Genomic DNA, 23951 nt, shown 5'->3' with positions numbered 1-23951 from the left:
GCTCAGAATTTATATACAGAATTTAGTATTAGGCAGGCCCAAGGTTAAATTCTAATGCTACCATTATTAGCAAAGTGGTTCATTGTCTAAGCACTAGTGCTCCCACTGGAATGAATTACAATAGCTAGACCCTCTTGTCTTATTTTCTAAGGAGTGAATTTCTAAGGCCCTTGGCCATTGACCAAAACTTTTGCAACATTTCATTTGAAGCCACCGGGTGGTTTCATGGGAAACAAATTTGAGGCTCTTGCATCCAAAACATTTATAGTCTGAAAAACTACATGGGATAGTTTGACTCGGTTTTGTGACATTGCTATGAATGTAAGTCAACTCTCTACGCATTAGCAACAACAATTCAGTCATATAATATGTACTTATAAAGCACCTCCAATTGCCAAACTTATTTGTGTGAATTCCATAAGATAGTATTTTAGAGTTGTATCTGGTAAGGAGGTGTGTTAGTCTGGGTACTTTAGAGAAACAAATCCACAGAAACTCATGTATAACACAGAGATTTTTGTATAAAGGGTAAGTGCACATAAAGAAAGCATCCCAACCCAGTGCCGCCCAAGCCCACAAGGCCAACATTAGCCCATATGTCCAACACCAATCCACAAAATCTTCCTCCATCTCACAAAACACACACTAAGATGCTGACTGCAGGAGGAAAGCCAAATCAGTGAACATGTAGTGCTGGCAGGGGTCTCCACACGGCTGCTCCAGCACCCAGGGCTGCATCAGAGTAGGTCCATGTGGCTTCTCCTTGGGATGTCTTGCAGGAAGTGAGCCTTGCCAGCTGAAGCAGGGAACTGGCTAAGGCAGCTGCACCCTGGTCCGACCGTCACAAAGCAAGAGACCTGAGAACTCAAAAGGCAAGGCTCACCGAGCCATTTACCCCTCCGCCCTTCAATTAACCCCACATGTGTCTATCGGCCGGCTGGCACAATACACTTAAACGATCTCAGAAGGATTCTAACTCACCAAATCATCAGCAAGTCGCTTTCAATAGAGCTGGGCTACTGTTCAAGGCAATGATGCATTTGTGGTCCACACCTACTTGCCATGGTGGTCTTTGCAACAGTTGACCATTCGGGCAAATTAACATTTTCCACACCCTCTTATTTCCACCACGACCCTTTTTTCATTTCTTTTGAATCATTTTTCCCTCTGTGTATACAACTTCATAAAAGTAACATGTTCTATTTGTTTTCTTTTCCCAGAATGGAGTCTACTGAAAAATGTGAAGTGGTAATTCAACATTTTAATGGGAAATACCTGAAAACACCACCAGGCATCCCTGGTAAGAAATGTCATTAAATAATCACAACCTTGTGCTGAGGCTTATTGCTTGTATTATAATCAGTGAAGGGCAAGGCCCTGGGTTGGTTACTGAAGGGAGAAAAGGTTGCTGTTGTCAATAGGTATGTTTTGAAAATGCTATGTTGCAGCTCCTCTTTCTCGAAACGACTTAGAATATTTTGGTTGCTCTTCTGTTATGTTCTGAATTGTGTACCAAAAATCATGGTGGCAAATCTTAATCTCTGTGCTTGTGGTTCTAATCCCATTTGGGAATGCGCTTTCTTTGTTGTGTTAATGAAGCAAGATGCCTGTAGAGTGTGTTTTAATCACTCTCTTTTGAGACATCAGAGATTGAGCAAGCCAAGCATGGAATGCAGAGATAGAGATAGAAATAGATCCCAGCACACAGGGCAATCTCCACAGAACCAGAAAGACACGGAAGCTGCAGAGAAGAGACCTTCCCTAGAGCCAACACGTAGAGAAAGCGCCTCCTAAAGGCAGCCATCCCCAATGAGAGAAATGCTTGGGTGCTTGTTAAAGCCCCCGCTCGCATGTCTGTTACAGCAGCACAAGTTAACTAAAACATCTCTGATGTTTCTTTGGAAACTCTGTTTTTAATTATCTGGAGATGGAAGGGAAACAAAGTAAAATATAGGTCAAGTACACACTGAGGTGAAACATTTTTTTACACTTATCGTTAATATTGGTATCCTATTCTCTCATTTACAAAGTATCTAATAGTAATGTTCATAATGGATTTCCCAGAGTGATACCAGTCCCCAAATGATTTTTTACCAGTCCACAAGATGAGTACGCAAAATGAGGGTAAGCATTTATAGACTTTTCACACAGAAATTTGATGTTGTCATAACATCAGAGTACAACATTCTACATTGAATAAAAATATCAATCACTGACAGATTGGAAATTAGAGGGGGGAAAAACACAAAAACAGAAAACTGGCAGTTCCTCAAAGACAGTAGTCAATCGTAATGTAGCTTATGCCTGGATCACATTGGATTCACAATGTGTTAGAGATAGACAAAATGACACCAGTTCAGAACAGAATGTTACTCCGCATATTAAAATTGAATATATCATGTTTATTACGGGTTCAGGACATAAGCTGAACACATCTCAACTTCCCTTATACTAACCAGCTTGTAGGAGGAGGCCTTTGTGACTGTGGTTTGGTGCTGGCAAATTGTGGCCAAGTCAATATGCTCACACGTGACAGAGTAGACCTTCCCCGGATGGTCTTCTGGGCTGGAAGCATTATGGGAGCAGATTGCCACCTCTTTCTCTCCTGGGGTTTCTGGTTGAATTTGAACTGTCACCCTTCTGAAGAGCAACCATGTGCTCAACTCTTGCACTCTTAAGACTCCTATTAGCATATAGGGTAGCTATGTAGTATTGTGGGAAAATGTTTTTTAATTCAACTGAATTAATTTTTGTTCAATTAAATATATACACAATCTGTGATTGAGATAAATATGAATATTACTTTACAGTAAATTAATGTTAAGGAAAAAACATTCTTCTGAGCGCTGAAAATTCTGCTAAATTGGTCATGTTGATAAAATTCATTGATCTTTATCAATTTTCTAAATTAGCTTCCCTAGGTAGGCAGAGCTTTTTAATGTACTGTCTTTTATTTTATCTTTCTTCCTTTTTAAAAAATCATTTTATTGGGAGATCGTACAATTCTTATCACAATCCATCCATTGTGTCAGGCACATGTGTGCATTTGTTGCCATCATCATTTTCAAAACATTTTCTTTCTACTTGAGTCCTTGTTATCACCTCCTCATTTTCCCCCTCCTTCCCCCTCCCTCCCCTCCTCATGAACCCTTGATAATTTATAAATTATTATTATTTTTCCATGTCTTGCACTGTCCAATGTCTCCCTTTACCTCCTTATCCGTGGGAAGATTTTTTACTGTATCTTACTCCTAGTTTAAGAAACTTCTTCAATCATATAACATTTTGCCTTTGATCCTTTATAAGCTGAACACTAATAGTGTTTGAATATATCTATTTAACTACGTCTGCTTAAACTCCATGATTGAAAAGTTCAAAGGTAAGGCATTTTCATGCTTGAAAATGTAGTAAGGTTAGAGAGCAGAGGAAGGGAGACCAAAAGAGGAATGTTTCTGTGGAGGAGCCAGGAGGCCTTTTAGGACTTGATTGGTTTGGGAACAGTGTTGGGAAAATAGAAAACCCCTTGGGATCAACACTGGGAAGATCTGAAAAGTCTAAAAGAGCTGATCACTGGCTAAGGGTGAGTCAGTCTACAGCAAAGGCTGCTCCTCACTTTGGTTCACTTCCATGCATAATGTTCCCTTGAGAACCCACTGCTTTGCAATCCAGTTGGAGACATATGGTGTTGTTACGAAAAGAGTTGGCAGTTTTCATTGCAGCATGTAAGCTGCCCTTGTATTTTAGGAGAAATACTTCTTTCTCCCTTTCCTTTTTAGCTTACACGGGCATGTTAAGACACTGCTCAGACCTATTATTGAATAAAAGAGTTGCATTGTTAGTGGATTTCCCCCTTGCTTATCCTGTTTTTATCCAACAGAAGCCTATTTATGTAGAAGTCATTCAAAGTAAGTGGATTGTATAGTTAAATAAGAAATTGAAGAATAAGCGACTTATGTAGAAATTAGTGTTCATTCAAGTATGAATATAAATCTGTTTGTTTATAGTTTCTTCTTTCTTTTTTGGAAAAGGACATGAAATCTTACTTGAACTGATTAATTTGAAAGTATTTCATTTTGTTCTCTCCATTGAACATATTACTGACTAATAGAATTTAAAGCTAAAAACAAAGAAAGTCAGTATCCGTCCTCAAATGTCTAGACATCCTTCCTTAATACTCAGCCTTCAATGTTAAGCTATCTAACATCATAGCTACACCCTATGGAAGCATTGGGAATAGCAAGGGCTAGTTACGAGTTTCTCACCTAACTTTATCTCCAGGGAGCAAGAGAGGCAAATTAATTAAATTCAGTTTTAAAACTCTTTAGAGATAAAGTGTCATACCTCTGGATATAAACTCAATGTAACAGAATTAAATTTCCAATATTGATCATCATCAGTGCTTGAATTTGCTTACTTATGCATTACTGTGGACATTAAATAGTTTAATAAGTCTTTGAACTAATAACCACAGATATTAAGTTTTGATTTTTAAATTTGATGTGGAATTTATAAAACAATATATGACAAGATTTGGGTATTTTGGAAGGTGCAGTAGTAAACTGCCCCTACTGGGGCACATTTACTGAGTCATCAGACATGAAACCAAATTTGTTACAGGTGATGACCCCATAGTAACTGGCTTTTGATTTTGTGTGCATCTGTTGATTCCCACTGCATTTTTGTTGGGGCTGGTTGAAGCAGTATTTATAGAAAACTCTGTCTTAGTATAATTTCTTTTTGTATTCTGAAAATTGAGACTGAGACAGGACGCTGACAAGAAGTGACTCATTTGATATTTTCAAATCTGGTGGCTGACTAATATGTTAAAATACTACAGTGTCTTTGGATAGAGTGCCCCTGTTTGTAGGTGTGCTGATTACAACCAAGTATAATTGGACTGATCCACCTGCAATTAAACTTGACTTATTAAAATTCTCAAATTCTCAATGTGCTGAATTATCAAGTTCAACATCTTGAAAGATTGTTAGCTTTTGAAAATTCCATACAGAACATTTCAGCATGTTGCTTTTACAATGGTATAGATGAAGGACGAGCAATAACACAGTAGTTACCTGAGAGCTTCAAGCCTTATGAAAGCTGTGGACAAGGTTGTACATAAAATAAATCCCTTTCTCACGGCTGTAAGCATTCCATGATCAAATGCTGTCATATTGTTGTTCCTCACTTCTCCATTTAGGGGCACCCTGGGAAAATTTCTGGTGCCATTGGGTAAGTACAGTGCAATTTTGCTTTCTAGCATTCCCGACAATGATGATTCTTCTTAAAAGAAGTTTGCAACTAACTCTTTTCCCGAGACTGATCATTGAGGTTCCAGCTCTAGTGTCATAGTGGTTACATGTTGGGGTGCTAACACAAAGGCCAGCAGTTCAAAATCACCAGCCACTCCTAAGGAGAAAAATGAGACTTTCCACTCCTGTAAAGAGTTAGAGTCTTGGAAACCCACAGGGACAGTTCTCTCCTGTTCTTCAACGTAGCTTTGGTCAGAACCACCTCGTTGGCAGTGAGTTTGGTTTGGTTTGCCTTTTCTATAAAGGGACACGAGAAAATATAAACAAATACAAACAAACAAGCAAAAAACAAAACCCCAAACCCTACTTCAGCCAAATACCTTCACATTACTCTGAATTTCAAAATCTAGAATCATTATGTTGTTGTTGTTGTTGTTGTTGTAGATGTTTCGAGTTGATTTGGATTGTGTCGAGAACTTCCTGCCCTCGAGGGGTCTTTTGGCTGTAGTCTTTATGGAAGCAGGTCTTTCTTCCACAGAACAATTTGATTGGTTTCAACCAACAACCTTTCAGTTAGCAGCAAGTGCTTAACCATTATGCCACCAGAGCCATAGGTAGGGACATTTAAAAGGACAGATGGCATGAGCCAGGCTTATCTTGATGCCTTCCTTTTAATCTGAGTCATTTAGAAACTCATTGAACATGACTCCATTCCTAGCAGATTATCTGAGTTGTAAGAGAATTTAATAGATATCTTCATTTGGATCCCATTTTCTCTCACAGGGCTTCAGCTTGTTTGTAAAGGTCTATTTTTAATGAATACATCATGGATTCTGAATGCCTATTAGAACCTGCCATAACTCAGCATGCTCCGTACACTTTGGTTTATAATGTTAGTTCCCAGATTTTGGTTTTCTGGATCAATGAAGCTCAATATTCATGCTAAAAATCAAATTATTCAAGTTCTCGTATATTTGGATACAAAGTTAATAAGATCAGGCATTTATGTTGGTACTGGCAGGTGGGAAGGATGTAAAGAAGAAGCCAGGAGGCATGTGTTAAGCAGTGTCAATCATTTGAATGCGGTGCCAGCAGCAGCAAGTGATCATCTCGTCTTGTCCCCCTACCCTAGAGGGCAAAGAAAACATAGGGTTCCATAAATGTTGCATGTCCTCCATATCGATCGCCATGTTTCTGGACAAAATGAAGGATCATTAGTTGCTTGCTTGTCTAACTCCAGACACTCCCTTGTCCCATAATGAATTGCACTGCAATGTGGCGCAGCCCCAAAGGGGTCCGTTTTCAAACCTCTGGCAAAAGCAAAGCATAAGTTCCGAGACACTTCAGGGAGCTGCAGGCACGAGCTTGAAAGGCTCCCTTTCAAAGAGGCCCCAGAGCACCTGAAAAAGGCTTCCACGTGGAAGGACAGGTATCGATGAACAGAACATGCAGGCCAGTTTGTGGAAAAATAAATCATGTTTTGCTCTCAACCTAGTTTGTTGTTTTTTTTTGCCTGTTAGCACATGTTCCTATCAAACTAGCTTTCTCTGCAGAATACAAAGGAATAACCCAATTTCTAAGTACAACTGATCAAAAGCAAGTGAGGGTTAAGAGGGAGCTCACACACGATGGGACTTTTTAATGTTAACAAGTGTGACCAAGAGAAATTTAAGCAAACAACGAAGCACTTAAAGGAGTCATAGTTTTCCAATAAGTAACATTTCCAATAAAAAACATGAAAGTTTTGTGACTTCTTGATATTTTTACAATATGACTTTAGTGTGTGTGTTTATGGAAATAAAAATGTTTCTGATTGTGACTATACATATAATTCAGGAGGTGATGTGAGGGAAAATAATTATTGCCTATTAATATATAAAATCAAATAAAGTAGTTTGTTTACATATAAAACTTTCCCAGGGTAAAAGATCAACACTGTACTTAATGAAATTTATAGTAAAAGACAGAATTCCCAAATCTGAATATCTTAGCAAAAATGTGCATTTTTTAAAAAAATCAATGAGAAGTGTTGCAGTCTTATAGCTTTTGTTTCCTCAATGCGAACTCAATTTCCAACCATTAGACGGTGACTCATAGTGGCCTTCTGCATAACCAATTAAAACAGGGCTTTGTAGGATTTGTCATTTGAATGCGGTGCCAGCAGCAGCAAGAGATCATCTAGTCTTGTCCCCCTACCCCAGAGGGCAAAGAAAACATAGGCAATCCAAGACGGATTGTTCTTGGATCTGTATTGCTGTCTTTCTTCTAAGACATCTCCGTGTGACTTTGGAGCGAGAACCTTTGGTTAGCCACCCAGAGCACTAACCATTTGTATCAGACCGGGTGTTCTCCTCAATGGCCCCAATCAACAGCGAGACCATAAATGCAAGCACAGTCAAGAAAGAGGCAACAAGTAGGAAAATCCTGTGGTATACAGTTGGGTATATACAGTTGGAAATATATCGTTATTGTTTTCTTTAGGTGAGGCATTGCCCAACTCTCATATTTTCATTTCATGTTGCTTTGAGGAGACAAATGATATTTATAGAACATATTTTGTCCCTACTACAATTCTTAGTTAGCTATCAGTTTAGAGTTCTCATGAATGAGAGGACTTCCACAGTCCTTGGAAGCTATTTCCCATGAACTCTGTCATATGTAACATTAGTGCTGCCTTCTATCTAATTTCTATATATCAGAGAGCTACTTGGTTCATGATGAAGCAACTTTAGAACAATGTTACATACATCACAGCTTTAAGACCTACATTATCTGAGGATCTGTGTGAATCTGGTAGTAGTGGATATGGCCCTTCATTTCTCAAATGTTTTATGGAGCTACACCTGATTGTGTGAAGGTAAACTCAGTAAGAGTTGGTAACTAATTAGGCACTGGGACAAAGGAAGGTAATTCCATTCCTAAATCTGAATAATGAGAAGCAAGACAGAGACGGTCGAAAGGACCAGTTTTAGATGAGGAGAACTGACTGGAATGAGTCCGTTGCCATGCACCATTTCCTTTCGACCCATGTTCAATTTCATCTGCAATGGGGATGGCCAGTCTGTCAGTACTGCGCAAGCATCTCAAGTCATTTAGCTGGATGTTTTACTTTTTCATCTCAAGTCAAAATCCATAAAGGCTAACAGACCATCTGCCAAGTTTGGGAGGGTAATTCAGTCCTAGAACAACCCTCAGTCAATCAAATATGGTTACGTTTGTTGTGACGGGCCATGCCCAATTCAAAGTGACCCTTTGTCCAACCGAAGAAAACATTACCTAATCCTACACTGTCCTCACATCATTGTTTTCTTTGAGCCTTTTTGGCAGCCACTGTGTCAGTCAACCTCCTTGAAGACTTTCCTCTGTTTTACCAATGCGCATCTTTCCCAGGCCTTGTGTCCTTTCCCACAGACTGGTCTCTCCTGCTCACATACTCAAAATATCCGAAAGGAAGTCTCACCATCCTCATGACCCAGGAGCATTCTGGCTGTACTACTTCCAAGACAGATGGGTTTGATGCTCTGGCAGTTCATGGTACTTTCAATATTCTTCACCAACACCATCATTTAGAGGCATCAGTTCTTCTCCAGTCTTCCTTATTTATTGTCCTAGTGTCATATGCATGTAAGATGAAATGCAGTGGGGAAAATGCCAGTCGCTCACCTTCAGAGGAAGAATTCGGAGGCACATCCCATAAGGCTTGTTACAGGATGCTGCAGTTGATAGTAAGCTCAACAAAACACCCTATTGGCTTCCCCCCACCCCTTGCCTATCTTTGCTTTCTGCGTACTATTTGCCTGACTCTGTCAGAGGAGTAATGAAGGAAAACATGTGTACTTGGAAGCAGTTGGTAAATCAGGGTGGAAAGATAGAAAGAAAGGGTTGATGAAGAAAAGAGACAACATGCTGCCAGTACATGTTCTTTGAGTAGATGTACAATTTAGTACATTTCAGAGAAAGCAAACAAAGATAGAGTGTAAGGAGATGGACTAGACCAAAATCCTTGCCATCAATTCAGTTCCAACTCTGAAAGCCTCGATGGAACCTAACAGACCGGACCCTGTTTGTTTAACTCTTTAAAACTTTAAGGACTGCCTTTTCTTATTCCCTGGGAGCAACTGGTGAGTTTGAACCAAAAACCTTGCTGTTAGAAGCTCAATGCATAACCCACTACTTCACCTTTAAGGAATCCTTAAAGGTGAGGTTCAAGGTTTTTCTGCAGGTATCCTTAATCTTTCTTTTAAAAAGTCAATCCTGGACAGTGGAATAAATAATTTTGTTTTCTGACAGGGCAATTACCTTGTCTAGTTTCTATTTTTAAAAGGTCTAGATCTTTGTTTTTTGCCACTAGAGCCAGTTAACAACTATTTTTATGTTGTACTCTTGTTGGATTTTTGTATTGTTTCATTTCCTCTATAAAAAGTAAATATGGATAAATGGGAAAGGATGGTTTTTGACCTATAGTTTTTCATTCCCTTTGACAAAATTTTGCATCCTTTTGCCTAATGAAATCCCACATTTCTATTATAATAATATAATATAACCTATATTTATCAGTAGGATATGGCAAATATATGCTACTATCCATATAGCATATATTTCTCTAGTTATGCATGGGGCACCTTTGAGTGCTGACAGGATTTATTTAGAGTATCTGTTTGACTGCAGGGTCCACTTATTCAAAGCAGTGGTGATTTCATAGACTAGAAAAGAAAGTATGGGATCATTTTTATGCATCTCCAGAATCGTGAGCCATCTTCCTCAGTTATTTCTAAAGTCATAATTTAATTCAGATATGCACAAAGTTTCTGCATCAAAAATTCTAGTCTGGAAACCTACAAAATAAATAATCAACCTTAATTGTATTTCTGAGATGATGTTGGGATTTGCCTTCTGTCAGCAGCGCTAATGAGATTTCAGTCATTTAGTGTCTGTATGAATGAGTCCTGCCAGCAAACCAAGAGGGCTGAGTGGCTTAAGACCAATTAAGATGCAAGCCAGGGAAGCCAAACACTGAATAATTGAGTAATTAGTACATTTCCAAATCTAGAATCTTATTTAATAGAATTGATTTGGAAACGAACGCCAACCCGTTTTATGACGAATAGTATCTGAACTACTCACCATGCTCTTCCAGTGACTATTAGAAGTCTGTGACATGAACAACTCATTCATTATTAACTAATCTTCTTAGAATAAGTGTGAACATTTTAAGAAAACATTTGAAGAGGAATATAAATGAGAACCTTCATTAGACAAGCTCTGAAGAAGTCATCCTTTGTTTAGTTACCTTTTTAGCAGGTTCCTCTGATTTCTTACCGACTTTAAGTCTACAAATAATGAATCAACTAGTTTACTATTACTTTAGTCTTTTCTTTCCCCTAATACCAAAAGCATGATCTTTCATAAGAAATAGACATGATTGTGGTCGCTCTTTTTCAGACTTCATGGATTTCAAAAACTTATATCCCATTAGATTATAGTTTTTTCTAGGAAAATCCTTTGATATTATCTCTCACTTTCTCTTCAGCAATTGGTCCATAAGTCCTTTAAATACAAGGATTGCAGCCTTCTGTTCATGTTTCTAGTAACTCCCCAGAGCACTCATCACTGGGTGCTGCATGGTCTCGGAAAGAGGAAGGATCGTGAGGATGGCACAGGATGGTGCAATGTTTCGTTCTTTCGTTCAGAGTCACGATGGGTCTGAGTTGACTCAATGGCACCTAACAACAACAACAACAACAACAACAAATCGCAGATATCTAGTTGTGGTACGCAAAATCTAAAAACATAAATCATTGTCAATGAATCAATTCTGACTAATAGCAATCTTATTGGACAGATAAGCGTGTTCCCTACTGTTCATATAGGCTGTAATCCCTAAGGAGGAATCAAGTGAGGTGTTGAACTACAAAGTGGGAGGTTGACTGTTCAAATTCATTAGCCACTTGAAGGGAGAAAGATGAGACTGTCTGCGATTTTAAGATTTACTGTCCCTGAAACTCAGTATAAGATCCCTATGAGTTTGAATTCACCTAATTCACTCAGTTGAATTCACTCAATGGCAATAGGTTTGGATTTTTCATTTAATCTTTCTGGAAGGAGGCTGCTCTTTTTGTGCAGATTAGTTGATAGGCTTGAACTAATGATCTTTAAGAAGTTAGCAACTGATTGATGACCCAATGTGACACCAAACTGACTTTGGTAGGCAAAATATTACACACACACACCCCACCCAAAAAGTTCATGCCCTAATCCCTCTGTGAATACGTTATGTTAAAATACAAGAGGGATTCTAGATAAAAATGGAATTAAAGCTGCTAATCAGGTGAAGAGGGAATTGTGGATAAAAATGGATAAAAATGGAATGAAAGGTGTTTGTCAAGTGAGTTTAAAATTGGGAGACTATCTTAACTTGGAACCCTGTTGGCATAGTGGGTAATCAGCAGTTCAAAACCCTCAGCTGCTCTTTAGAAGAAACACAGGACTTTCTGCTCCTATAGAGAGAGTCTCTGGAAACTCACAGGACAGTTCTACCCTACGTGGTTGGTATACTTTGGCGTGGACTCACCGGCAGTGAGTTTTGGTTTATCCTGATTTATCAGGATGTGCTTAAGATAATCACAAAAGTAAACTGGTTGTCAATGAGTTGTTTGCACCTTAGGGTTTCCAAGATTATAAATCATTAAGGTAGTACATCACCACACCTTTCTCCCACAGAGGTTTGCTGAGTGTGAACCACCAACTTCTAGGTCAATAGCTGAGTCTCACCCACTATGGCATTGGGCTCCTTGAATGCAATCATCAGACTCTTTCACAGGGTAAGAGGAGGTCCCATCAAAGGCTGCATATTGCAGATTTGACCCATCATTGCTGACTTTGAAAATTGGAGGAATGGAACCATAAACTAAGGAATGTGGGTGGCCTCTATAGTTGTTATTAGTTGCTTCCAAACTGGTGTCAACTTATAGCAAAGCTCTGTAGAACAATTAAACACTTCTCAGTCCCTGTGCCATCCTCAAAATTGTTACTACGCTTAAGTCCATTGTTATAGCCACTATATCTGGTCATCCTGTCGAGCCTCCATCTTTGTCTACTTTACCAAACATCCTTTACCAGCGACTGGTCTCTTCCAATAGCATGTTCAAAGTATGTGACATGAAGTTTTACCACCCTTGCTTCTCAGAAATTTTCTGGCTGAAATTCCTCCAACACAAATTTGTTTGTTTATTTGACTGTCCATTGTATTTTCAATAGTCTTTAAAGCATCGTATTTCAAATGCATCACTTATTCTAAGTACTTCCTTATTTGTTGTCCAGCCTCCATATGCATACCAGGTGACTGAAGATAGTTTCGCTTGGATCAGACACAGCTTAGTCTCCCAAGTTTCCCTTGGGAAAGACTAGCTTATTAGATAGTCCAGGCTATATTGCTCATTAGAAAAGTTTTATGCAAGAGCTTTGTTCATTGTAATGGATCCTTTGAATTCTTGACGGTTGCTTCCACAAGCATTGCTTATAGATTGAGGTAAAATAAAATTTTTGATAATTTCAATTTTTTCCCCATTTATCTTGATGTTGTGAGATTTCTGTCTTTTTTTCCTTTACATTGAATTGCAATCCATAATGAAGACTATGGTATTTAATCTTCATCAGACACAGCTTCCAGGCATTTTTTCTTTTATCCATGCAGGCTGGGTCTCTTACCTATTGCGGATGGTCAATGACCATTCCTTTGGTCCCAGTGCTGAGTTCTCGTCATATAGTCCATCTTCTTGGATTGTGTTGTCAGTAGACAGGTTGACTCCAATGTAAACAGGAAGGAACTCCATTCCCTCTAAGGCCCTCCAAAAAGGACCTCAGACCAATGAGCACTGATTTGATCCCAGGGTGATCTACATTGGAATTGTCAGCTACAGAACATCAGGGTAATACATTTGTGCTGTTTTAATCCTCTGTGTGTTAATTTGTTGCAGGAGCAATCAAAGCTCATATAGTAACATAAAACCTTTTGTCCTAAACTATTTCTACCTTGCATTATTAATCAGCCTCTGGATAACGTCATTTCATCTAATAATTTTACCTTCTTTGTATCATTTGAGTTGCTTGCATGGTAAACTGAAAAAGAATATTTCATTAATCATTTTGATTCTCTAGCATCCTTAAAACAAAAATGATGAAAAATTTACTAATGAATATCAAAGAGCCTAGCCTTTAGTATGGATTATGCTTACCATAAAGAAAGCACAATTCCCCACAAATGGACCAATAACCAACATTGAGATAATGAATGAAGTTATCGAAGTTTTCATTTTCCTTAAATACCCAGGTATCACTGATGGAGACCCCAGCAGAGAAATCAAATGACATATATAATCTGCTTCAAAAGGACCTTTTTAGAATGTTCAAGAGCAAAGGTGCACTGTGAAGACTGATGAGCTCGTAACTCATTACTCAAGTCATGGTATTTTCAATCACCTCCCAGGAAATGGAAGCTTGGCAATAAATAAGGAAGAGCACCAAAACTTGATACATTTGAATGATGGTGTTGATGAAGAATATTGAAAGTGTCATGGATTGACAGAGAACAACCATATTTGTCTGAGAAGAAGTTCAGCCAGAATACTTCTTAGAAGCTAGGACAGAGAGATTTCATCTCATATCCTTTGGATATGTTATTAGGAGGGAGCCGTCCTTGAAGTCAATCAGTGAAAAAAGAGGTACACGATTAACCCAATGGGTTGACACGTGACTACAACAGTGAGCATCAATGTAGAAATAATTTCGAGGAGGGTTCAGAACTGGCAAGTTTAATTCTATTACATACTGTTGCTGTAAGCCAAAACTGGTGCTGCAACTGGTTTGAGGGTCCTAACATCGCTAAGCATCCTTCCTTACACCTTCTTCTAAAGATGTATTTAGATGACTGTTGAACTTACAGGAAGAGAGGCTTTGAGAAGTAGGTCTTTATATCTCAGAGCACACAGTTTTGGAGCCAAAGGAATAAAATATTAATCTCAACCATCTGTTATCATAAAATATGCCAGGGAAAGTATGCTGCCAACTTCAAATCTAAGTTCATACGAAGGTGATTCTCCCAGGTGTCAACCTCAATACTTGTGAGAATTCTTGTTCTTGACTATTATTTGGGATTGGGAAAGAAAATGAAATTCTTTGAAGGTATATAGCGGATAACAACTTGAACTTTTTGGTGAAAATATATAAAGCATAGATGATGCTCCCTCTCCAGCTCAGTAGCCCATGAAATAAGGGGTGTTTTAAGGATTTGAAATAGTTGAACTCCCTATGGAAGATTAATTTTGAGACACATAGCTACTGAAAAGATAAAATTGGTTAACAAAAGTAGATAACTCTAATGAGTCAAATATTTAAAAAATAAAGTTTTCCATGGTTTTATAAAACTGTGTTTCTTAGACAAAGGTATATTATCTCATCTAGCAAGAACTTAGAGTGAGACATTTTTGGACCAGAGATTTACATTGACCAATAGCACTCATTGAGTAATTAAAAAGCTTAATGACAGAGATCAATGACAACACCCTTCAATATGGCTTGAACAGAAATTCAATGTTCGAAACGAAACAAAAATAATTAAAATCCTTGCAACTAGACCAATAAGCCACAACATGATAAAGGGAGAAAAGACCAAAGTTGTCAAGGGTTTTATTTGAAATAGATCCATAATCAGTGCTTATGGAAACAACCATAGTCAAGAAATCAAATGACATTTGATACTGGGCAAGTTCACTGCACAAGACTTGCTTGGACCATGGTATTTTCAACCACCTCATGTACATACAGAAACTGGCACTGGCTAAGGAAGACTGCCGAAGAATGGATGCACTTGAACTATGGTGTTGGAGAATATTGAAAGTACCATGGATTGCCAGAAAAACAAATAAATCTAGCATAATGTAACTGACTTTTATAAAAAGCAAGTCTTAACTAATTACAAAAGCATTGAAGTCAGGTATTAAAATGAATGAATATTTATGTACAAAGACTTTAAGATTATGATATATGTTTCAGCCACATGGTATGGACTAGAGAAACAATCCACAAATATGGGAGTCTCTTGGGATCTTACAGGTGGTCTGCATGGTCAGAGAGCTTCTGATAATGCTACTAACACATGATGTGCCTTCTTGACTTGTTTTTCTCGTAAGTGTTGAGTGGTTTCCCAACAGCCACGTGAAGTGTGATATGGCAAAATACAGAGTGCAGGAGAACGTATGAGAGTCTGCCTTCCATTAAGTGTGAAAGTAATATGCCAAAATATGCATCACAGCCAGCTCTACTTATTATTTCTGAAATATATATTTTTCCAAAAACTTTAATCTATCTTTTATGTAAAACAAAGGAGGTGAGTTACTGTTACCTTAGAAGAATAAGGACATATCCAAAACATCTATTTAAATTTTTTAAATGGTATTTATCAGTAGGCATTAACTATATAAAGAAAAGCTTTTTGGAATCCTCAGTCATTTTTAAGAGTATAAAAAAGTCCTGAGGCAAATAGATAGATAGATGATAGATAATTGATAAATAGATAGATAGATGACAGATAGATGGATGATAGATAGATGATAGATAGATAGATAGATAGATAGATGATACATACATACATACATACATACATACATACATAGAGATAGATGATAGATAGATACATACATACATAGATACATAGATAGATGATAGATAGATAGATAGATAGATTATAGATAGATGATAGATAGATGATAGATAGATAGATAGACAGATGATAGATAGATAGATAGATAGATGATAGATAGATAGATGATAGATAGATAGATAGATAGATAGATAGATAGATAGATAGAGGCAGCTTTGAGAACCACCAAGTGAAATGCAAGCCCTTCCACCTTCTGTGGTCTAGGGAAGATTTTGGAAGTTATCCAGAAAATAATGAAGTTAAAATGTCTTCTCGCTTTTCCAATCTTATTTTGAACACCCAAATGTCTTCTGGAGAGCTATCTTAAATGGAAGCGTTAAGAAATCATTCAAACTAAATGAAGATTGTGACTCTGTCGGGAAACTAGCCTTTATTTAGAGTGACAACTTTGATGTTATTTTTTAATACAGAAGCAAGTCACCTTTTTGAATATTTATGTTATAATTTGTGTCAGCAAATGCTGTAGTGTTCCACAGAATATGTGACTTATTTTTTTCCAACAATGTGCACAGACGACATGTAGAGTGTGCTGGGATTGGGACTGTGGGAAGGAAACTGAGAATTTGTGAGTATAGCTTGGTTAATGGCCTAGGAGACCTGCAGAATTCAGGGGGCGTTTAAGACTAAAATCTAAGACCCAGAAAGACAGCCACAGATCTTACATGAGAATAGTTTTATTATCATAAGATTGGTCCATTGTTGTTGTTGTTGTTTTTAGTCACTTATGTTTTAATGTAGTACTGATCTCACAGTGGACTGAATGACCAAATACTAATCTCCACATGGGATGTGTCTGAAATACTGTCTTCCAGATTTGTTAATTGTAGCAAATAATAATACCAAAGTAAGGCTAATACAAACACCAATGTATAACTAATTGATCTGTGTACAATACCAGTGATTAGATGTTTGTTGTTACTATATTTCTAACTGGTAAATTCCCCTATTACACTGTGACATAATCCTGATTTATTTGAACTTGTTGCATTGTAACCTAGTGTTCAATATCTCTGAGGAAGGGAAATGTCTAGTTACCCTGAGTGACCCGCTCTGATTTTAACGGAATCAATCCATCTTTCAGGTGGAAGAATACAAAATAGAAGTGTCTCCTTTGGTTTACGTTACAAAGGCACAATTTGATGTTTGTTTGCACCCTTTGGCAGCCCCTCGCTGAAGACAAGTATTTTACATCCTGCTATGTCTACATGACATTTAAGAAAAGAATATCGGACTGGTATTTATGATACGTTTTCCATAGGATCCTCACGGCTGGGGTCTTCCTCTCTGTGAATCCAGTCAGTGGGAGAACGCAGAGAGAGACGAAGACAATCAGTTCTTAGTGTAAGATTTCACTCTGGCTCTTAAACTTCTGAGTTTGTGCCACTCATTTAGCCCCTGTCTCTGGCAAATGTCTAATGGTAAGATGTTCATCAGAGCTCCTTCATTGAAAGGATTTTAGAATTCACTGAGAACTTATGCACTGGTCCACATGTAGTTCTGATAAGAAAGGAGTGATATTACCAATATTCATAGTATCTATTAGAATCATGAGCACAGTTTCACCAGTGTGATGTCCAACCTCTAGCTGGAAATATAATGTAACAGGTAACGTGTAGGTATGGAAGTCATTAATGGACATTATATGATACCTGGGAAACTAAACACAGGCACACTATAAATAGTTAAAACTAACACTTACATTTTGAGAGTCTACACAATCCTTTTTTCTCACCCTAGGAAGCGATTAAATAAATCCAAAGGGTCACCATCACTATCCAGTAAATTCAAAGTGTAACACCCCATATTCATCAGTGTATCTTTTTACCTCCATTTCATAAGAACTAGAATTGCCCAAAGAAACCCTCTTACTGTTAGATGCCGATAAGTTGTTTCCGACTCAGAGTGACTCCTAGTAAGAGAGTAGCGCTGTATCTGTAAGGGAGCGGATCGTCAGGTCTTCCCTGCACAGTCTCTGGATGGGTTCAAACTCTGAACCAGTTACAGATGAACCCTTAACCAAGGAGCCACTCAAAACCCGTGACCATGAAGTTGATTCCAACTCATGAGACCAGAGTTCAACTGTCCCCGTAAGGTTTCCCAAAAGATCAGTGATCAGTGATGAAGCAGACGGCCACCTCTCTCACTTCTTTCTCCAGTGGAGCAGCTGGTGGGTCCTGGGGTGAGCACATGAGTGCTTTAACTGCTGTGCCACCAGGACTTCTAGGTTTACTCCACCCCAAATCAACAAAAAATCATTGCTGTTGAGTCGATTTTCACTCAATGATCCTATTGAATAAATAGAACTGCCCTGTAGGATTTCCATAGCTGTAATCCTAATAAACACAGGTTACATCTCTCACCTACAGAGTGGCTGGTGGGTTTAAACCACTGACCTTCTGGTTAAAAGGCAAGCATGTAAGCTCCATGACAACAAGGCTACTTAAGGTACTGCTCAAATCTAAATGCAATGTTTTTGTTCAGATTTTCCTGATTTCTACTTCCCTTTCCAGGAACTCTTACCACATCCCATAGAACTTTTCCCTTCACCTATGATGAGTAGCTTCAGATAATTATTGCTATCTTGTTATCCTATCCCCTTTGAATAAAAAAATTATACCCCTTTTATCTTTGTATCCCTAGCATTTGAACATAGGTCTGCTTAATTTAGACATAATGAATCGAATTAAAAGTAGCTGAACACATTATTTCCAATGTGACTTCTTCGGACTGTCTTAATTCTGTCTTCATATTGCATTTGATTAGCAGATGCTTATAAACTGGATGCAGAAGCCTTCAACTGCAGCTACTTTCAACTGCAGCTACTTGGCAAAATATTTTGTATAAAATCATCCATTTTGTAGATTAAGAATATATTTGAAACTCAAAAACTTATGGGAGGGGGCACGGAGGACAATGTTCAAAATCACAAGAATCCTTTTCTTTCTCATAAGAGGTTTAAGGATCTTTTTGTTTCGCCTTCTAATTTCCGTTACTCTTTCTCCAGATTAAAAGCAACAACAACAAACTAATGGCCTATGGAAGTTAAAAGAAGCGAAAGGAACGTATAATAAGTGTATGTTAAAAGAATATAAAATACATGGGTTGGAACCCTAAACATTCTGTTGACTGTTACAATGAATTCTACGACTAGTAATTCGATAGATATATATTTCCCAACTAAAGATCATAGAGAAACACAGCTCAAGTCTTCTCCAAGATTGCTCCTTTCTTAAAACTTCCTGCAGGCAGGTCTGTCCTTGTAGAGCATAGAAGCTGCCGTTCCCCATGCCATCAACAAAATGGATTCACTAACCTTTACATGTATGTGAACTGCTTTGAAATAAATATTTATCCTCCTTTTCCCTGATGGCTTAAACGAAGTCCTTTATCAGGACCAGGGAGATCCTCTCCCCTTGACCTCTACCACCTGTTAAGGCAGAACGTTTTCTTCAAGCTGTTTGAGTTACATTATTAGTCACTCGTTGCGTCTGACAGGTCAACTTTGTCAAAGACGTACATCCTCCTGGAGTAGCAGAGTCATTGGAGACTTATTGGGCTTCTGCAGAGAAGATCATTGCAATGGGGGCGGGGGGGGGGGGGGGGGGGGAGGTGTGCTTGCTGTTTTAACTTTATAATTTAAGTATAATTTAATTTTTCTTTTGGGCTTTTGTCTCGCTCTAGAGTATTTCCCTTATTACCCTTCATACGTACTTCAAGCTCACATTTTGATACCAATTATCTACTTAAAGATATAGTTCCAAAAATCAAACCCACTGCCATCAAGTTGATTCTGACTCAGAGTGACTACATGGCAGAGTGGAACTGCCTCTTCGGATTTCCAAGGCTATAAATCTTGACAGGAGTAGAAAGCCTCATCTTTTTATCCCTCAGAGTCGGTGGTGAGTTTGAACTGCAAACCACAAGGGTAGCAGTCTCTCTCATAATCCTTCATGCTACAAGAGCTACTTAGGAGACTGTAAATCTTTACAGAAACAGATTGCATCATATTTTTTCTGAGAACCTTTGGTTAGCAGCTAAAAGCTTAATCCACTATGCCACTCAGGCACACTGTCCCCCTTCGTGCCAAATACTAACTGCCATTTGGATGCTGGCTTGATTATTAAAATGGCTAAGCTGCAGGTCTCTTGTTGGAAGGAGAGGAGGAATACTATAGGAGAAATCAGCAACTTTGATAATATCCCTGCATCCTTCCCCTATGTGTATTTTCCCTCAGTCCTCAAATTGGAGGACCAAGTTTCTTCCTTATTTGTTAAATGGAATGGCTATTAATACTTTATATTGGGGTCATTATCACCTTTCTCTATACCACTGCTCCCCAAAGTGGGTGATATAGCACTGTGGGGGCAGAGGGAAAGATCCAGGGGGGCTGCTAAAGTAGAACCTACACTTTATCTTAGATTATGGGCTATGCTACAGAAGCTTTTAATTGCCGGTAGGGCAAAGGGTGCTGTGTTTCGTTTTGTTTTGTTTGTTTTCCCTGAAATGGGTGTGGTGGGCACGCTTAGAACTTGTGCTCCACTAGATCATTCAATGCCTTCTTCCTTGAAATTCAGCTGTTTGTGCCAATGTTCAACCAAGAGTTCAGAAAAAGTATTTGACCATCATATGCAGCAATTGTAAATAAATGCTTTCTGTTTTATCTACTAAAGTCTTAAGTACATATTCTTTTATGTTTCTCAAATTTCTATTGTTTTTGGTCAATTTGTGTGATCTTAAAATGATCATAATGAGTACTTTATATTATGTTTGAAAACCTGGGAGAGCGATGCCGCCCACCATCACCCAGCCATTTAGTTTAGTTTAATAATAATTATAACTTCTTTTGATTTTTCCATTTTCATCGTAATTTTAGAATTAATTTTCTACCTTTCTACTCCAAATCAATAATCATTTTATGATGCGTGCAACTATAATTTTGAGTGAGACCATGCTATCATTTTCCTGGATGAGATTTTGTTTGTTACCAAAAGAAAACAATATCATCTTCAAAATATAGCCAGATCAATATAAGCAGAGTGCTTTTTAGAGGCAAAGATGGTGAAGACATAACTCTGTCTTACGTACTTTGAACTTGATATCAGGAGAGACTGGGACCTGGATAAGGAAAAGGACAAAGGGACAATTGTATTGGTAAAGTGATAGGTAAAGTGAAGAGCCCGAGAAAATGAGGAAAGTTCTGGATGAGATGAATGTATACAAAGGCTACAAAAATGGGCTCATTGTAAGGACAAGTGTCAGGATGATGCCGCCTGGGCATTGTTTCCTTCTCTTTTCCACAGGGTTACTGTGCATCAGAACTGCTCTAGGGCACTGAGCAACAACAACGGATGCCATATTCTCATAGGCTGTTGACTAGTCTGCCTTCCCCATGCTGGACTATAAAATATTTCTCGGTAAAGCTATAGCCACCTTTGTATTCCAAGGAGCTGACTCAGTGATTTGAGGCCATTCAATATTAAAATAAATGGTGCAATCAACAGATCATATGTAACTATGTATACTTTAGACAATCTCAAATTAGACAAAGATAGAAGGTACAAATATAAGAGGGTAGTGTTCGAATAGTCTACACAAAGTATATAGTTTTTTATACAACAAATAATATTTACATTGTCTAAACACAACTCAAGGAAAAAAGATATCCCATTTTTTTTCATTCTATGGCCATTCAGAAAACATAGATATGTAGCATGAAATATAGTAAGATTCAGTGTGTTAGTCTGGGTACTTTAGAGAAACAAATCCACAGAAACTCATGTATAAGAGAGAGCTTTATGTAAAGGTTAAGTGCGCATCAAGAAAACATCCCAACCCAGTGCTGCCCAAGCCCACAAGTCCAACATTAACCCATATGTCCGACACTAATCCACAATGTCCTCCTTCATCTCACAAAACATACAATGAAGCCAACTGCAGGAGGAAAGCCGAGTCAGTGAGCATGTAAGCATCTCAGTGCTCACAGGGGTCTCCACCCGGCTGCTCCAGCACCCAGGGCTGCATCGCGTAAAGTCCATGTGGCTTCTCCTTGGGGATGTCTTGCAGGAAGTCAGCCTTGCAAGCAGAAGCAGGGAACTCCTAAAGCTGCTGCACCCTGGTGTGACCATCACAAAACAAGAGACCCGAGAACTCCAAAGGGGAGGTTCATTGAGCCATTTATCCCTCCGCCCTTCCCTTCAATTAACCCCACGTGTTTATCGGCCAGGTTGGCACAATAAACTAACTACCTCATCCAGATATCAATTTTATTGAAAATAAAGATAATAGATTTGCTTTACTTAATGCTTAAAATATGATTGCAATAAAAGTTTCCATTTTCTCAAGGTCATTAAAGCAATGTCATTCTATTGTTGCAAAGCTAGAAATATAAACAAAATTTATGTTTAGAAAAATTAACACACACATAAAAATATATAGCCAGCTAGAGAATAATTTCTTGCCACCTAGATGGTGCAACTTAAATCACTTAGCATTATATAAAAAATATTATCTATTGTCATAATAGGTACATAGGAATGAATATACATAGAGTGGTTATGTGATTTTACTGGTGGAAAAGCTTCCATGTGGAGATTCATCCTCTCCCCCAGTTTTAATTCTACATATACAGAAATATGTACCTGGCTTCTGAATGAATATAAACATATTTTTTTCTTGTCTGTTATTTCAGATATTAGAGAGAGAAAAAACTTGGTAAAATGTAATATATGATATTTAAACCACCATATTAAAACAAAGCATAATTGTGAAGAATGAAAACATTTCTGTTATATCACTTAATTTTGTGAGGCTTCTTTTGTAAATCTACTCAGCCATGATTGGCACTCCATTACATACTTTTACACTTTGTGGTCTTCAATTCCATGAGTTTTCACAGAGCATGGTCCCTTTATGAGCAATCACCAACCCCTACTGCTTGGATAGTCATCGGGAAAACCTGCCTTGATGATTTTTCATGGAAGAGCAAAGCTCTCCATGGCCGTTGGCTTGGTGTCTTATGAAAGCTCTCAATAGTATGTCGTGGGGAAGAAGTCAACGCAGATGTCAGATATTCTCCTAAATGACCCAGTTGAAACTTTCTTCACCTTTCATTGCTCTGCTGTTGTGCTTTACCATGCTCTTTACAGGAAGAGATTAAGCATTCAATTTTTAAAAGACTGCCTTCCCCCCCACCCCTTGCTTTTTGGCCTGCCCCCATTTTTCTTCCTTTAGGAGTCCATGTTAGTGGATTTGATGCTTAGAACATTGCGAAAGTTTATCGTTCTAATCGCAACGTATTTATGCTTTGATATTGTACAAAATCTCCCAGTTTGCATGATCTTTGAAATACAAATTTGATTTACATTTTCATTTCAAAGCATTTCACTTTTTCTGGTGAACATGCTCTGGCATTGTAATTTACAGACCCAATCTCATAGACACAACAGCTTCAGCTCCTCGCCTGTCCTGGGCCTCAGTCTTGGCTGGAGACCGACCAGCAAGGGAAACACCCTGGTCAGTGATAGCCCTGGAATGCTACTCTTCTGTGCCAGTATGTTTGTGAGATCTTGTAAGAAACTGCTTTTAGAAGCCCGTCCATTTTATGTTTTCACAAAGCCTCTCATACATAAATGGGGTGAAGAGGTGAATCAGATTGATTTCTTTCAAAGATGGGTGTTATGTAAATGTCACTGGGTAGAATTGCATTTCCATTTCCTGCATTGATCTCAGCTGAAAGCCTTGCAGTCAATCTGTTTTCTTTCTTCTTCTTCTTCTTCTTTTTTTTTTTAATGGATTGCTGTTTAAACAGAAGTTCCATGTTACAAAATGAAAGTGACTGGCCAGAGATGTTGAAATGATGCTTAAAAAGCTTTTTATCTAGCATCTTTTGAGTTTCAGGATGTCATTACAAAAAAATTATAAAAAGAACAAACAGTTGTGATTCAGCTAACATGATTATTAAAAAACTAGCTTCTCCATATATATGT

The 23951-nt window shown here is 38.1% G+C and overlaps 1 protein-coding gene across 6 annotated transcripts in view; it reads left to right on the top strand.

Moving 5' to 3' along the window:
* The window catches only part of RBMS3 (RNA binding motif single stranded interacting protein 3), an 889171-nt gene that overhangs the window by 593686 nt on the left and 271534 nt on the right, over positions 1 to 23951 (top strand). For all 6 annotated transcript variants that reach the window (XM_045297515.1, XM_045297514.1, XM_045297513.1 and 3 more), the window contains one exon: positions 1221 to 1300. In XM_045297515.1, the coding sequence (XP_045153450.1) occupies positions 1221 to 1300 (80 nt within the window). The remainder of the gene's footprint in view (positions 1 to 1220; positions 1301 to 23951) is intronic.

This window comes from Echinops telfairi, unplaced genomic scaffold (genome assembly GCF_000313985.2).
Source record: "Echinops telfairi isolate 266 unplaced genomic scaffold, ASM31398v2 ScPeMD7_7420;HRSCAF=8458, whole genome shotgun sequence".
NCBI classification, from domain to species: Eukaryota; Metazoa; Chordata; class Mammalia; order Afrosoricida; family Tenrecidae; genus Echinops; species Echinops telfairi.
This window is presented reverse-complemented; position numbering and strand designations above follow the sequence as displayed.